Source organism: Cygnus atratus, chromosome 22 (genome assembly GCF_013377495.2).
Source record: "Cygnus atratus isolate AKBS03 ecotype Queensland, Australia chromosome 22, CAtr_DNAZoo_HiC_assembly, whole genome shotgun sequence".
Taxonomy (NCBI): Eukaryota; Metazoa; Chordata; class Aves; order Anseriformes; family Anatidae; genus Cygnus; species Cygnus atratus.
In genome coordinates, this window is record NC_066383.1 from 203,533 (window position 1) to 221,001 (window position 17,469).

Sequence of the window (17,469 nt, forward strand, 5' to 3'; positions counted from 1 at the left end):
CACCTCCCCCCCACCCCCCACCCCCCACCCCCCCCACCCCCGTCCTCCCGCGGCGGGACGCGAACCCGCGGTCCCCGGAGCCGGGGGCGGGGCGGGGCGGGCGGGGCCGGCGGGCGGAAGCGGCGCCAGGATTCAAACCCGTGGCGGAGGCGGAAGCGGCGGTCGGTGGGGCTGGGGGGGGGGGCCGCGGGGACACGGGCGGGGGGCGCGGGGGCCCCTCAGGGACCGGGGTGGGGGCGCCCAAGGGAGAGGGGGGCGGCGGTGCCCGCTCACGCTCTGTTTCCTTCCGCAGGCCCAGGCTCGGCGCTGCGATGCCGCCGTCCCGCAGGGAGCGGCCGGCGGGGTCCCCCCGGCGGGTGCTGGCCGCGAGGAGCCCCCGCGTGGCCCCCGTGGGCGCCTGGGTGGAGAGCGGCCCCCCGGGGCCGCAGCACGGCCTGGCCTTCGTGAGTGCTGCGGGGCTCCGGGGCCGCCCCCCCGGCACCCCCCAAGGGACAGAAGCGGACGGAGCCCGACCTCGGGCCGGGGGCAGCCGGGGGCGTTTATCTCAGTCATTTTGGGGCGGGGGCGGTGAGACAGCGCGGTGCCCGCGTAGCCTGGCTTCCCTTTTACATAAGCCCTGGTTTGATTCCCTTTGAATAAACTGTCTTTTTTTTTTTTAGGAGAAATGCATTAATTTAAAAATCCGTTGGGTGGGGAATCTGGTTTGTCCCTAGAAAGCTGCAGTTGACAGCTTAATTATTTGCACCCTGTGCTGTAATTTTAGCTGGAACTGTGTATTTTCAGCTTGTTACTAGGAACTGACTTCCGTCATAGGTAACGCAGCTAAAATCATCAGGTTTGTGCCCGCTGCGTGCATTTTTCCCTCATATTGGTGCTCCTCACCTTGTTTGCTGCCTCCCCGTTCACCTATAAAGGATGTCTGTGAGCCAGAGCTGTATTCCATGTTGCTGATTTGAAAATAAGAATGTTAAATGTTCCAGGCCGTAGAGGCGATCTCTGCAGTACCCCCATTAGAAACACTTAAGAAAATCTTCGTTGATGCTTATCTCAGGGATTTCTGCTTTGAGGGTTATTATAAGAAGACTAAAGGTGCATTAAATATAGGATGATGAGTTCAGTCCCCTGTAATTAATGTCTAAACGTTACAGAAGCTCCTGTGCTTCTGAGATGATTTATTTCCATATTGTAATTTAAATTCCGAAAGGTTGAGATAATATATGGAAATGAATTGTCTCCGTATTCGCACAGCTTCCACTGCCAAACTTCGGGGGGAGCTGAAGCGTTCCTGGGTGCTCCTGGTCCTCTGCATTTCAACACGACTGGGAGCTGCTGGTCCTTGCTGGGAGGGCTGAGCCTTGGCTTCGCGCCGGAGCGTTGCCTCGGTTTGTCTTGGCACAAATCCTCATCCTCTGCTAGGGAGAGGCGTCCTCACCCTGCGTGTTTGCCATGCTCAGCTGCTCCTTACCTCCCCCTAGCCCTTGTGCCATCAGGTGTGGCCAAAGGTGCGCAGGGTTATCAGAACTTACTTAATGCGCTTTTATAAACCAGTGGGTCATACTAAAAAAAAATAATAATAATAATAATGCCTCCTCAATCAGAATTGCTAATGAAATTGCCAGCAGGGAGCGTGGCAGGTTGTTGATGGCATCTTCAGCATTTTTCTGTGTAGCTCTGGCTTGCTTTCCCTGTTAATAGTGCAGATTTCTGTCTTCATGCTTTGGCTGTGCTGATGGGGCCCTGCTGCTGTTTGTATTCCTGGCAGTGAGGTATGTGGGGTGCAGACAACCCTGCGATTTGGGGTTGTAAAAGCGTCTATCAGGAGATCTGATGCAATCAGCCACATGGTCTGTCTGTCAGCTTCTTACCAGCAGCTCCACTCATTCCCCTTCGTTCTCTTCCTCACTGTTGTGTTTAATGTAAAGCTGAATAAAACTAAGCATGTAAATAAGTAAAACTGAATCAGCTTGCAGCAGGTGACAGCCTGCCTCTGCAGATCTTGCTGGCCACCTCTTTTCAGGATTCTGCACAGTTATTTACTGATTTGACAGCCAGGGAAGTGATACTGGTTTTCTTTAAACCTTGATAGCGCAAGCAGAATTGCCTGGCATGGCTTCAAGTGGGAACCATGGAAAACCTGATTTTTAGGTCATTGCTTTTAATCTTTCACTTCAGATGGTAAAATCATTGTCAGAGCAGTAGCCCTGCCTGTACCGTGGTCAGCAAACTGCTTGACGCACTTCCAGCATGGCTTTTGTGAGACACTTGTCTGAAAAATGGACGTGGGATCTTGTACAGAGTGTTAATGTGACGGAGGTTAGCCTGCTCCTTTGGGTCTAGACTTAGAATTTCTGAGTATTCGTGGGAACTGTGACCAGGAATCACTGTGTTAGGTTACTTTTTTTTTTTTTTTCCTTTCTCTGCACGTTGCAGAGTCAAAGGAAGAAGCGTGTGTGCTCAGCAGCAGCACCTAGCTAGCTAGATTCAATTCAAGCTAGTAGCAATTCAATAGGCATTGTCCAAGCTGGTGTCGTGCAGTTTATGAAACAAAATGTCATTATTAACTGCGCTGGGTGCTGCTTGCCTGGCCTGTAGATGCAGGTTTTGGACGGGGAAGCAGGAATATGGGCTGCTGTAATGCTGCAACGTAGCAAAAGCCTTGTGGAATCTTCTTTCACCTCTCTCAGGCTTCAGCATTTCAAGTTGAGGAGGAGCTGAGGGAGCAGCAAAGGAAGAAGGCAGCAAGCCTGAGACGCTTCCAGGGAGAAGTAAAGCAGCGAGTGAACCAGCAAGTCAGGATGAGGAGAAAGCAGCAGCTGCAGAAGTCCTGCGAAGCGGTAAGCATCCCCCTTCTCCCTGCCTCACAGACTTCTAAAACCAACATGTCCCTCTAAGCTGGGGAAAAAAAAACAACACTGCAAACCCTAAGTCAAGATGTTAATATGAAAAAGTAAGGAAACTTGTGGCTACAGCAGGCTCTGTGGCTGCAAATAGCAAACCCGTGAGTGAGGCCAGTGTGACACCTTGGCTCGCTCTGATGCCAGAGGTGCATTAAGCCTTTTGCCTCCCCATGGAAGGGTCGATGGCTCCCTGGAGCAGTAGCCAGAGAACGGTGTCCTTGGTGCCCTCTCAGATCTCCACAGTGTTAAAAAATAGCCAGGCCCGAGTTGTGAATGGTGTGAATGTCTCCTGGTCGCATTGGAGCAAAGCAGCTTGTCCTCTACCAGGGCAGCTTGCAAGCAACACTTCCACACCTTGTCCATGTTCCCATTTTCTCCCAAGGGCTTGTTTTATCCTGTGAATACATTTAATCCTTTCTACTTTCAAACAACCTTCCGTAATACTTGCCAGAAACTCACTGTGCAGCGAGAAGTGGAAGTACCCAAATATCAACAGTTTTGGACACACCCCTAGGGTGTTTGGGCTGTTTCCAAAGATGAAAAGGCGTGGTCGAGTGGGTATGTCCACATGTAACTCTGCTAGCACCATTCAGAACAGCGGCAAAACTGCTTGTGTTTTCTCATGGTGCCCACTAAAGAGTGTTGCTTTAGTGTCTTGTTTTTTTTACCTCAGAACGGTGAAATCCTAGAAGCTGAGCATGAGCTGCTGCAGGGACATGTGCCTGCCAAGGGGGAGATGATCACTTGAGATTTACGTGTTGTGTTTTTTTTTTGTTTTTTTTTTTTTTTTTTACATCGGGGGCTGTGTCCTGGCAGGCAGAGAAGGAGACCTGCCTTGCCATGCAGTACTCGGACTCGGTGCTGCACCTGACTCCCAAGAAGAACACGTGTGTGTTTCGGAGCCACCCCGCACCCATCATCTGCAGCCCCAGTGCCCGCACCATCCTGGCACAGTGGCAGGAGCAGGGGGTGCCCAGCGAACCCTTCCAGCAGCAGGCCACCAAGGTGTGTAGGTTCCCTCCTGTGCTCATCTTTTCCATCCCTGCTCTGTCGTGCTGTGTGCTCGTTGTTTGAAACAGAAGACGGGCAATATTTGTTTTCTACCTGTTTTTACAATGGATCCCTAATATTTATACTAAATGAAGCATTGGCTTACATTTTTATTCTGGCTTACAAAATGTTGGTATACCACTCCATGGGATGCTGTGCTTGTACTTTCTCCACTGCTTGTAGACACTGTGAATTTACAGTAAAACCCACGGGGAACCCTGCACAGTGACCTGTTACTGCGCTGGGATGTCATGTTGAAGAGTAGACACTAGATGGTGCCACCTCATTGAAGCTTGTGTCCTGCAAACCAGGGGTGTGTGATTGTGAAATCTTGGAAAATGTGATCTAGGGACTTCTTTAATAGAGATGCTGACGCTGCATTTGGCATCTTATAAGGCATTTGCGTTCATCCAGGAATTGGAGTTGTTCTAGTTGGGGCACTGTTTCCCCTGGGACGTGTAACAATTTCTGGCTGGGCACTGGGGATCTGGGACTTCTAACATCTCAGCAAAGTGATTCGGGAATGGATGAGCTGTAACCGTGTCCTTTACCATGGCTGGATCAGGGTTTCGGTGCGTTTGGGCAGCTCTGAAAGATGCATTGGTTGCAGATTACCCCAATCACATGTTACACCTGTTGGTGAAGCTAACTGAAAGTTGACCCACACTCCCTCAATAAAGCACTGAAGCTCTCCTTGTTTTGAGCAGGGTGCATTGCAACATCTCTTCTACGTAATTAAACTTCTTGGCGTGGCCCTCGCAGAAAGCATCTACTGACCCGTTGTTTTGCCTGTCCTTATGTCCCCTCTTACGGCAGCTCAGCAAAACCATGAGGCAAGTTCGTCGCAGGCTGGCATCCTGCCGGACTGTGCCTGAAGGAACGGGGCCTCCTGAGCTCCCTGGTGGCATCTGGAGCCTCAACAGGAGGCATGAGGTGAGTGAGGGCAGCTGGGGCAGGCTAAGGTGAGTTACTTGTGAAGCTGTGGGCAGGTCTGATGCTAATTGGCAAATCCGAAGCATCACTCAGGGAGTCTGTTCAGCAAAAACTGTTTTTGCAACCCAGATGATGATTCACCCGTGGATGAATGGGGCTTGAGGGCTCTGTCCCATGCATGACACTTCTACCTTTGTTCTTCTAGGCACCTTTCAGAGAAGGCGGAAGGGTAAAGTGGGTGAAAACACTTCTGTTTGCAGAGACTAATGAAAGATAAACTAGGAAATACAAGTTCAAAAAAGGTTTAAGAGGCTTAGATTGTGGTCTGCGTATCTGGGAGGAATGTAGTGATCGACTCTCCCCTTATGCGCCTTTATTTCTTCAGCAAACCTCAAGAATTGTTTCCATTGCATCAGTCTGTGTTGTGTGCATGGCTAAGATCTGGAGGGTATTCCTCATCCAGGACTGGTGTCTGGCAGGCATGTAGTTGTTGGCATGCATCTCCTTTTCTCAAAGCATTAAGTACATAGTAGCCACATAACAAGATTAGTCCCAAGTGCCTGACCTTTTGTGCTGTTCAATTTCATCCTGTTTTTGTTACTCAAAATCAGCTTTGTGCTACAGCTGTTGGCATAGCTGTGTTGTGCTTTCTATGCCAAGACCTTTCTTAAACTGATGGACTTTGCCCACCCACCAGTCCTGGAGAATACCAGCAGCAACCCAGCCTGATATTTTGTCTTACTGCCTTCACTGGAGCCAGCTTCCTGCCTGTCTTGCAGTTCTTCATTCCCTTCTCTTTTCGGGTTCATCAAGGGTGAAGTACATCTTGGCTAGCTGTTATCTAGAAAATGCCTTTTATATAAGGGCTGGTCTGGGTCTTCCTACTCTGTGTATTGTTGGATGTCTGTTCAAGAAAGTCAGCTTTGAGAACAAGAGTTACAGAAACACTGTAATTATGGGCTCAGAAAACTTGTATCTATTTCAAACACTGCGCATACCTTCTGTTTAAGTCCTCAGTGCCTTCAGACTGCTCAGCAAGATGGACTGATAACATTACTTGGCTATTAGCAGTGTTAAAGCCTCACATAAATAATACAGTCCCTGCCCAAGCAAGCCAGACGGTTACAGAAGACAGAGAGCACTTGTGGGATGTGTGGTGTGGGAGTCCTGTGACAAGTCATCCACAGCAGTGAGAAACAAGGCTGGGAGGGATTCTGGGCCACTCCATCCGTCCTCCTACCCGAGCCGTAGTGTAGGTACTGTTGCAGAAATATGCTAATCTCCACTCTTAAAATTTCTGGCAGGAAGGCTCTAATAGCTTGCCTTGGCAACTTTTGCCAAGAGGGATATGTTGATTTATTGCATTACTCTGTTTTATTGCTCCAAGATGGTAGAGAATAAAAGTTTTTATTTTAATGTGACTCTTTCTTCCTATATGAATGCCTTGTTTTCCATATTCACAATTAGACAACAGCTTATTCCCTTCTTTTCAGATGCAAAAGGTTGCCACAGACATCACACCTTGATAATTGCCGCTTGCCCTTTGTGTTTGTTCATGTTGACCTTCCTTGTGTTGTCTTCCCCAGCAGATTTCTTTGATCTGAATGCAGGCGTTTTAACCTGTTCTCAAATATTTCTGCAACTTCATGTAGCCTGGTGGGTTCTTTCTTCTGTCAGTCTGGCCAATGATGAAATTATCAAGCAGAGTCCACCTAGTTCTTCTTCTCTATCTCAGCAAGCTACCTTGACTGAATCCAGATAGCGTTTTTTAATCAGTATTGCGCCTCCCTTGTACTGGTTTCACTTAATGAGTATCTTCCTTACCAAAGTGTTGCATCAGGCCATGTCAAAAGCAAGGCTAAAATTGAGATGTCTTCTGCTATGGTCTTGCCTGAGGCTTCTTCTGTAGTAGGATAAATTCATACCATCTAGACGCTACTTGCTCCTGACAAATTTATGTTGGTGGCTGCTTATCTTGTTTTCTAGCAGCTTACAGGCAATTTGCAAGGTGATTTCTTTTCATTTCTCCAGAATTCAGGCAATTAAAAACTTTTGAGGCTGAAATTCCTGTAGTTTTCTCTTTAGTATTTCCTTTTCCCCTCCTTAATTTAAAGGCTATTTAAACACTGCGTGTCCTTTCCCAATAACCTGGACCTCCACGCATTTCCAAGGGGGTAGTTAGCAGCTTGTCTGCCAGTCCTGGAGGTAACCCAGGTCAGGTTCTGCCCACTTTAAAAAAAAAAAAAAAAAAAAAAAAAAAAGCCTCAGTTTCTAGGAATAATCTGACTTTTTCTTCCCAGTTCTAGTCCAAGATTTGTCTTGCTTCTGTTACTAGCTCAGGACAGCTCTTTGGCTGAAAGCCAATGCACAGAAGCATAAAATCCAGTTTTTCTTGGTGTCTTCTGATAGCTTTCCCTCTCCCTGTGTAATGAGTCTTCTTTTGTCCCTCTTACCAAAAGCCTTATTTCTTGTTACCTTGATGTCTCTTGTTTTACTTGGAGCCTTGGCCTTTCTGGCACTTGTTTTATGCCCCTGCATGCTTGTGTTGTCTCCTACATGATTCTTTCAGTAGTCTGACCCATGCTTCATTTCCTCTGTGCTCACATTGATCACAGGCACAAGAAGAGCTTGGGACTTAGCCAGGTTTGTCTCACACTATGCATCATGTCTTTCCACTCCAGCAAGGTAGCTCGCACTTGTTCAGTTAGCATTGTTTAAAGATCTGCTGCTTCTTTGGTTCTGTTTTCCTTCTTTTTCTATTTTTTCTTCTTCCCCGTAAGGAGTCGCATTCTCTGCAATTGTTAAACAAGAAGTCTGTTCCTGAAACCATTGCTGTTCCTCACTTCCGGAGATTTCTTTTCAGGTCAGAAACTGTTTAAAGATCCTGCTGGTCTGTTCCCTGCTGCAGTTCTTTCCCAAACAGATACCTAGATTGTAATCCAGTGGAAATTATCTGTCCTGTGTTTCAGGCGATCTTGTTCACCAAGTCTTCATCTGCTTTGCGGAAGGGTTTGTAGGTCTTCAGCATGACAGCACCCAAATTCTTTTCCCCAGCTGACCATTCCCCAAAGATTTTTTTCCCAGCAGTTTCATTTCCTTCTGCCTTCAGGGCTTCAGAGCGTCCTTAGAAAGCAATAACCGTCACTCTCCACTTCCTTGTCCTAACTGAAGAAGCTTCTCTGTGTTGTATTTTTGTCATTACAGCGTTGATAGAGTAATTCCTATGCCTATCAAATAATTTCTTGTGCAGACTGGCTCCAGGCTATCCTCCATGCCTCATATATTGCAGCACAACCATCTTGAGCAAACCTTGGCTTGACCTGTGCTCCTCCTGTTGATCCACCCTCTCACTCTATGAACAATCCTACTCTTCCCCACCTGTCTCCATTCCTAGCCTGCTGAAGGGACAGCAAGAAGAAAAAAAAAATGGCTCAGAGCTTGCTTCTGGCATTTTGATTTCTGGTTTGTAGGAAACAATCTGCTGCCTCTCAAAATATTGTTAATATCCTTTCAGGAGCCTGCCCACTTACCATCTGAACAACTACAGAATGAGCATCACTCAAGAGATCCCACCTACCCCAAATCTCTTGCAGTTGTGAAATAGTGCCTGGAGAGGTCTTTCCCTTTTCTTTCCTTCACCCCACACACATACATCTGTCCCTCACTTTCTACAGTTGGTTGTAGTCACGAGCTACCCTGTTAATTTAGATTTTTCTGGCTCTCGTGCCCTGCAGTGATGCTTGAATACGTTGTGTTGCTGCTTGCCGGGTCTCAACTGACTTCACAGAACAAGTGTCCTGAGGTTAAAGCTACTTCTAACCCTTGCTCAAGTATATTGCATTTGCTCTCTGCACCAAAGCAGTCACATACGAACTTTGCATTCACACCTGTCTCCTCCAGGAACCAGTGCCTCATGCCACAGTGCCCACAGAAGATGAGAGTGAGGAACGTCTAGCAGGACATCATGATCTTCCAGCTGAACTACAAGACCAGGCAACAGCCCCACATCAGGCTGAACAAGAAGATGGTTTCTATATCAAAGTGGAACTTGAAAAAGTAATACTCATATGAAGTTGGGCCAGTTAGTCTGAAGAAGTTCAAATCTTTGGGAGTTGGGTTTGTTTAAGCAAGGATGGTGAGGCTGCTGTTGTAATCAGTTTCAGTTACTCCTTCAGGCCTGGCTAACTCTTATGCCTACTCTCAGCTTTGGTCAAAACAGGCCAGGGAGCAGTGTGAAAGCCAGGTGAGATTGATGGCTTGGAGAAGGGTCTCTGGCACAGCACACACGGTCTTGAGGGACACCTTTGCGAGAAGGTGCCTGTGAACTTACGTGTGTCTTGATCTGTGGGCATAAGGTCACCATTTTTAAATACACAAAGCCCATTAGTGGGTAAGTGTAATGGGAGCTCTGACTGTTGTGCTCTCTTAGAATAGCCGTGCCGTTTCGACATTACTGTTGTACTGCTTTAATCTTACCGCTGTGGCTTCAAAAGTGGTTTATATGTGCTTGCCTCATCATGCCAATTGGCTGTTGCTCAGCAGAAATCTGAGACTGCGCGTGCAATTGCATCGTGCGCTTAATCTAGTTTCAGGAGGACCTGTGGCTGCCCCTTGTCCTGTGCTGGGGAGGGAGAGCAGTGGGTGCATCAAACCAGACAGAAGCCTCCAATAAAATGGAAAAAAAAAAAAAAAAAAAAAGGTTTTCATCAGAGGAATGAACTGGCATCCCTCACCCTTGCCTCAGGGCTGGCAGCTAGTGGGGATGGTATAAAACACCTCCCTTAGAGGCAGCATTTATGTGCCTGCTCCTGGGAATCCGGCTAAAGTATTTATTGATTCTTTGTTTTCAGTCAGAGTTTTGTTAAGCATCCGAGGTGTGGAAATGTTTTGCCCTTTGGATTACTTGGAGTAGTTAGCAAATACTTTATGGATATAGCAACGTGTGCCCAACCTTATCTGGTGATTCGTCCAGCTAGGGAGCAGAAATACTGGCTTGGCAAATACTGTGAGTGCAGTGAAGAAGGTGAAGGTTTGCACTGAGGTTTTGGGAGACATTGACTGTTGAACTTCCCTGACGCTTGCTTTGTTACTATTACTTTCTTGCACTTCATGAAGTTCAGAATCAAAGTCTGGGAGGTGAGGTGGTAATAGGAATCCCTATTTAAACTAATACAGAAAACTCCTCGAAGGATGCCTTTAGAAGTGTTTTGTCAAAGCATTGGTGCTCATGCTCCTATATGGAGATGTAGAATGTGTCTTCTGTCTGGTGATAGGGAGGGGAAGCCAAACGTAGTGGTGCTTTAACACCGATAGGTAGCTAAGCTCCACCATGCTGCTCTGTCACTCCCTCTCCTCAACAGAACAGGGGGAGAAAAAAGCTTGAGATAAGAATAGGGAGATCACTCACCAATTACCGTCCCAGGAGAAACAGACTCAGCCAAAGGGAGGCTAATTGCCTATTGCTCACAGATGAGAGCAGTGAGAACTAAAAGCACCTTTCCCCCATCCACCCTCTTCTGCCTGCTCCGCCTGAGCAGCACAGGGGCAATGGGGGCTGCGGTCAGTCCCTGACGCTTCGTCTCCGCCGCTCCTCGGTCCCTCTGTGCCCCTGCTCCCCGTGGGGTCCTTCCCACGGGATGCCGTCCTTCCCGAACTGAGCATGCAGGGGCTGCCCACAGGCAGCAGCTCTTCAGGAACTGCTCCAATATGGGTCTGTACCACGGGGTCTGTCAGGAGCAAACTGCTCCAGCACAGGTCCCCCACGGGCAGCAGCCCCCCCAGATCCCCTGCTCTTGGGTGGGCTCCTCCCCAGGCTGCAGCGTGGGGATCTGCTCCGTGGTGCCTGTGGGCTGCAGGGGGACAGCCTGCTGCACCAGGGGCCTCTACGGGGGAACTTCTGCCCCAGCGCCTGGAGCACCTCCTGCCCTCCTGCTGCACTGCCCTTGGTGCCTGCAGGGTTCTTTCTCTCGCATTTCTCACTCCCCTCTCCCAGCTGCATTTTTTTTAGCACAGCAGTTTTTCCTCCCCTTCCCCTCCCCCTCCTTAATTCTCCTCTCCCAGAGGCCCAACCAGCATTGCTCATGGCTCAGCTCTGGCCAGTGGCGGGTCCTTCTTGGAGCTGTCTGGAGCTGGCTCTGGTCACCGAGGCCACCCCTGCAGCCCCCCCCGATAAAACCTTACCGTGTAAGCCTAATGCACACGTATCCTGGAAACGTGCAGCTTGTGTTAGGTGGGTTACCCTGGTGAGGACTGACTCACCTCCGGCTTGAGGACTTTGCTGAGGGAAGGTGAGAAACTTGAGTGTGAAGATGCTGATGCTGCTCTCTTGTACTGTCTTTCAGTTCTGTGGTGGATCAGTGAAGGACTTGAGCCTGCCCAAGTCTCCCCAGAGACTGAACCCCACTTGTCGAGCTCCCCTTGTACTCTGGGCTGGCATAGACCAAGAGGAAACCAAGAAGCAGGTTTGTCTGCTACAGCCAAGCTCACTGTTTTGTCTCCGTTTCGGGAGTGAAAGGTATTGAGCCTAGGTAATGCTGCTGGCTCAGATAAGCCTTGGGAGCAGCATCTGCTGGGTTTGTAAGTTTGTAAGTGCTGATGGTGTCCTGGGTTTTCAGCAAACCTACACAGTAGGTAGAAACCTACTCAGTATCTGAGATCCAAATTAACACTGAAGTGTTTTAGAAGAAAAGAGCTTGGTTCATTTTGCCTTGCAAAACAAAAGCTGAAAGGTGGTGTGATTTGTTCTCTGTAGTTGCACGGGGAGGGGGGGGGAAGACCTGCCAAAAATGTTATTTAAAAAAATGCTGGGGAAAAACAAGAAAAGAAAAAGAACAAAACCCTACTTTATCTTGTTTGGATATAAGGCTGGAATATAAAGGTTCCTACCATATCAGTACCTAGCAGGAGGGATAATGGCTTTCAGGCACAGACTGCAAGCCTGACACTTGCAGGAGCTTGGCTGTGCTCTCAGCTTGAGCCGCTCCGTTTGGTCAGTGCAAGGCATGAAGTTACCTCCCTCTTGGCTGGCTCATGGGCCCTTTACTTGAGCACAGTAACTTTGCCTAACTTGATTCAGGAGTGGTCTAAGCTTGCTGGGGTTTGTTTGTGTTGTTAATGGGGTTTCGTATCTTACTGTAGCACGCTGAGGGTCTGATTTAATCACAGGGGCCAATCAGTCTGTGTCCAACAGTTTGGCTCATGCTAATACAGGAGATGCAAAGGGATTGTTTCTCTGGGATGTCTAAAGAAAGTGGCTTCTTTTTTTCCTGCTTCTTTCTGACTTGAGCATTTCTCTCATCTTTTGTCAGCTTCCTTGCGGTCTACAGCATAAAACTTGAAAGGACTTTGAACAAATTGTTTTTGTTTTTTATGTGCATTTTTCTAACAAACTGATCCAAAAATCCGGTTGTGGTTTCTGGAAGGCATGACAGCAGCTGGGGCTTGTCAGGCTGTTGCTTCCCCCATCAGTTCCCTCTGCCCCTTGCTTTGTATCTCCTTGGCTCTGATCCACCTTGAGATAACTGGGTTTGCAGCAGGCTCTTCCGTATGGTTTTTTTCCACCCAGCTTTCTATCCTTTCAGCCTGCCAATCTCTCCTGCGCCTTTATCTCCAGCTGTGCAAGGCTGTTTCCAGTGAACAGGACAGACACACTCAGCCCAGAGCTCTTGGTATTGATGAGAAAATCCATGCCTTCCACTTTCTGGCATCGTGGAGCTCAAACAAACTGAATGCTGACTGCTTCCCGTTCAGGTGGCAGGATCAGATGTGAGATCGAGCCAGGAGGTTTCCCCACCCTCGCTGCATCTTTGGGTTTAAGCTGAAGCCCAAACACCGAACCTCTCCGTGTAGTCCAGCTGTGTGAGAGCTGTGTTCCGTGTGGGGCTCTTGGGTTTGTCTCAGCAATGAGTTTGCCGCCTCTGCAGTTCTGCATGTGCTGGGTTCAGCTTGACGTTGTGCATTATTTATTTATTGATTTCTTTTGGAGATAACAGGATTTTGTGTAAGGCCTGCAATTGGACCATGGTGGATAGAAATTCATGCACTGTTGCTTCTAGCACTCTCCTCTATTGGAGTGAAGTGGGAGGAGCTGGTTTTTTTTCTCGCCAGGAAAGTAAGAAGTTAGGAATTTGTCAGGTGTCCCGTATCCATAGGAGATTCAGTCAAAGGGTGCTGGTACTAAGCTCTGTGATGCTCTGAGATGCCTTGGACTCCCTCCATCTCTCCAGCTTCTCCTTAGTCCTGGGATATTAAGGGACTTCTAAGGATCATTTGGGGAAGGAGTGAGGCTTCTATCCAGACAACTATGAGCTCCAAAAATCAAGCCGAGCATTGATATTACCTGATACTAGATAAGTCTCCTACAAGACATCCTTCTTAAAGTTGCATCTTCATTCCTACAGCGTCAGAATGAGTACCTGAGGTGCAAGCGTCTCTTCATGAATGTTGAGCGAGAGCAAGTGAAGGAGCAGCGGAGGCAGAAAGAGCAGCAGAAGAGGATTGCTAAGTGAGTATGTGCAGATGAGCAACACGCTCTCACTTTCCTTTTGCAGCCCAGTAAACAAAACACAAAGGCTTTGAGAAGACTGTCTATCTTGATAGGAGGAAAAAAAAAAAGCATGTGATGAGTCACATTCTGACTCCTTTGCCACTTTATCTACTTTAAAAAAAGTTGATTTTTTTTTTAATTAGGCAGTAAGAAATGGGAGTTAGAAATGTCAGGCTGAGAGAGGTATGGTTTACCAAACCACAGCCCTCTGGGGCACCGATCCCAAGACCCTGTGCCCATGTTCAGAAACTTTGGGGTGAGATCATGTTCTCATTAAACTACTTTTCTGTGGGATGTTTGTCAGACCCTTCACCCTCATAACTATAAACATATATATAGCATAATAAAAAGATTTCTTAGCACTTGTTCCAGAGTTGAAAACTCCTTATCTATGTAAAAGTACCTGTTCATATTTTGGTTGTTTTGTCTCCATTTAAGGAGGTTCTTAAGGAGGAGCTCTGCAATTTCAGACCAAAAGAAAGATGCTCTACGCTTTTGTCTTTGACTCGCTATGCAAGAGCATCTAAAAATTGCATCTAAAATGATCCAATTCCACACTGTAATCACCTTTTCTGACACTGGGTTTGCAGTGAGCAAGCTCTGTGGGAGCAGCACAGGTTTGTGAGGGCAGGATTTGGACCTTCCGTTTGATTTGATTGAAGTGCAGTTTCAAAACAGCAGCGTAACCCAGATGCCACCTGCAACCAGCTCCAACCGATCCAAGTGGACAAACCAGCAAGCAGAATAAATGAGCGAGCCTTTAAATGAAGGGGTCAGCCTGCTGTGATGCAGTGTTCCTGGGGCACAAGATCCTGGTGGTTGTTTTTTTGCGGCCATTTTTCAGAGAGAAATTGCAAATCTGAGGAAATTCTACAGCCACATTCCTGAAACTTAAATTGGCGCTCAGAGCTTTGGAGACCCTTTCCTGCCCTGCAAGTGCTGGCGAGACACCAGGGACTTTCTAGTTAGTGATATCTTCTCCCCCCCACCCCCGCCCCTTCCAGTCCCAGGGTCTCTGCTAGTCTTGCAAGCTGCTCAGAGCATGCGCAAAAAAAAGCTGTTTTTGCAATTACTTAGTGTAAAGCTAAGTTGGCCTTGGCCTTAGCTTCTACAGTAGAAGATTTATGGTGGTGTAGTTAAGGCTCTATTACCACTTCATTTAAAAGATGTTTTGGAGTTTATAACTTGACGAGAAGTTTGGCTTCAGTACTTCCCTTCTCAATGTGTGAGCACTTCATTCTCATATCTGACCCACCAAATGGAGTAACATCCCAAAAGTCCCATTCTATTAGGCTTTCTTTCCCTGGCTTCTACCCAGCTTTGACTTTTTTGAATGCCTTTTGGCAGTGATCCGTGTGTAACATATTATTGCATTTGTTACTCATCAGCAGGAATAAAATGGCAGATGCTTCGGTTTAAAGTCTTTGTGTTTTGTAATTGCCACTTGTCAAGGGAATGTGCTTTGCATTTTTGTGAATTATACAGTCCAGATTCCATGGACGGGCTGGAGTGCCATTTAGGTGCAATGGAAATTGAGGCAATGAAGATCTGGTTAAAAACAAAAAAAAAAGAAAAAAATCACCTCTTCAAGTCTATTTAGAGTAGGCATGGGATCCTTGGAGTTTTTCTGCTGTACCCTGCACTCTTCTGCAGTCCTGTTAAGTTCCTTGTCATGGAAATTTTGCAAGGACAGCTTATGGTAAGATCCAAGCTGCCCTATAATCAGAAGATATCACAAGTGGGGTGGCTGGGTAGTTGGCCCCATGGACTATTGCCCTTTGGGTGGATATAAAAGAGCCCAGGCACCATTCTTGGTTTCAAAAGAATGGAAGAGAGCATCTCAGGAGCTTTTTTGGAGCAGTGGAGGTGCCACTTCAGAACAGGAACATGTAAATGGGGTGGGTGTAAATGTGGTCCAGCACATGTCAGGAAATGGAGTTCACGTGGGGAAGCTTCTTCCTCCTCTAAGGAAGCCCAGTGACAGCTGTCCGTGCCTGCAGGATTAAGAGCAAGAAGGAGAACCAGCGCCAAGTGGAAGAGCAAAAGATGCAGAAGATGGCTGAGCAGCAAGAACCCTGCTTGGGGGAAAGTGTCTGTGAAATCCTGGCCCACCTTGAACTGGAGGAGAGTAAGCTGAAGAAGATTAAGGAAAAGCAGCAGCGAAATAAGGAGTACGTGAGGTGAGCTGCCAACAACTGGGTCCTGGCTCCTTGTACAGAGCAAAAGTGAATGCTTTGTCCCTTGCAGGTATGTAGAAGCTCTAAGAGCTGAGGTGAAGGAGAAGATGAAGCTGTACAACATCGAATTGCCTCCCTTGTGCTCCTGCAGCTCTGATTTCTGGGAGTCCCACCCAGATACCTGTGCCAACAACTGTGTCTTCTACAAAAACCACAAAGGTAGGAGCTCCTGCTCTTCAAGAGGACTTAGCACAGACCTAGCAGAGGGCATATGTCCGACTGCACTGGGAGAAATCAATCCTGGCCAGAAGTTCCTGTTGGTTCTGGGCTACTGTTTGCTGATACTGTGCAGAAAAGCTCATGGCTGCCAGGACTGCAAGCATACTCCAAAAAGAAAAGGGCCCTGCTGCTGATAGACTCAACATTGTGTTTAACTAGATCTTTCTGTGCTGCAGGTACATCTTGTAATACTGCGCAGATGTGCCCAGCTGCTAGCTTGCCTAGTGTAAGACTAGGGCAACTCAAATATGTTGCTCAGGGAAAAATCAGGTGCTCAGCTGCTCATTTCTAATCCCTTCTTCCTCTCTCTCTTCAGGGAGCTTAGTGGCATCCTCAGCAGAATGCCAGCCTCTGTGTCAAAGTGTTGAAAAATGCTGCTGTAAATACGTAGATGTGTTGACAGGGGGAGAGCCACGAGGAAAATACTGCAGAACGGGCTTGTTAAGGGCATGGGAAACCAGTGGCTTTTGGAGCTCTTTGCTTAAATGCTAGATCTGTGCTTGGGGAGGTTGGTTGCAAGAAGGTGACAGAAATCATCTTTGTGTAAAGAGTGCTCTGATTTAGGAAAAATACCTGCCTGAGTAATTGGGAGTTATCTTCTAGGTGGCTTTGCAAAGTGGAGAAATGGAGGCCTTAAAAAAATCTCTGGGTTTCCTGCTTTGGCTGACGTACCACTCTGTAATTGGGAGTGTACAGACTGCCATACAGCCTGCAGGGTGCAAAAAAAGAATGTGGAAAACTACAGGCATGTTGATTAATCTTAAAAAACAGGTCTTCTCTCTTTGCTTTGCAGTAAAAGACAGAAGCTGCCCCCAGCTTTGGGCCATAGGTGAAACTCTCATCTCCTAACGCTGCTTCTCGGTTCTTTCTCTACTCAGCCTACAGCCATGCTCTGCAGTCTGTCGTCCTGTCCTGTGACCCCACAGATGGGAGGATGAAACTGCCCATCCGTGACCTCGCTGCTCTCTGCACACACCCTGTGAAGCACCAGTGAAGAGGGTGGCTGTGTGCCCCTGTGGCTCAGGGACTGGCGTAAGTAGGCGTCGTGTCCCAGCACGAGAGCCGTGCCGTGCCAGAGCACTTGCTGCTCCTTGTGCTCAGGTTTAAGTCACGCATCTTTGGTTTTGCTCCCTTGGTGCGGTTGGCCAGACCAGGAGCACAGGGCTGGTGGCAAGTGTGAAGGGGCTGATTGTTCTTTTGTGGGCTTGTTTAGAGGCAAGCGTTTGAATTTTGGTGTTCAGCTGCTCAATAAACTTTGCAGCATGTGTGATGCTCTGTAGTCTTGTTTGCAGTGAGAAATGAGGAGAAACAAGGTGCCCGGGGTTGAGTATCACATCGCCTCATCCATCGCTTTAAGCCACACTTCTGGGATCACTTGCAGAGTGTTTTGCCGCGGGTACTTGGCCCCAGCTCCTGGCAAAGGGTGCGCATGCCTGCCGCCAAACCTTTGCCCGCCCTGATCGGTTCACAGAGGAGTGATCCTGGGCATGCGGCCAGCCCATGCTGCAGGCACTAGCAGTGCTTGGGAAGCACTATGTGTGATCCAGCTGCTTTGAATGAAACCCTCCCGATCCTGAACTTCTTCCTT

The 17,469-nt window shown here is 48.0% G+C and overlaps 1 protein-coding gene across 1 annotated transcript; it reads left to right on the plus strand.

Moving 5' to 3' along the window:
- The first annotated feature begins 126 nt into the window (after nt 1-126).
- Nucleotides 127-17,151, plus strand: CCDC15 (coiled-coil domain containing 15). The gene is made up of 11 exons (XM_035555734.2): nt 127-161; nt 293-443; nt 2,685-2,834; nt 3,714-3,902; nt 4,764-4,880; nt 8,781-8,936; nt 11,222-11,341; nt 13,280-13,383; nt 15,426-15,605; nt 15,673-15,821; nt 16,760-17,151. Exons 2-11 carry the CDS (start codon nt 312-314, stop codon nt 16,873-16,875), a joined length of 1,413 nt encoding a protein of 470 aa, XP_035411627.1. The 5' UTR covers nt 127-161; nt 293-311; the 3' UTR covers nt 16,876-17,151.
- Nucleotides 17,152-17,469: the final 318 nt, after the last annotated feature.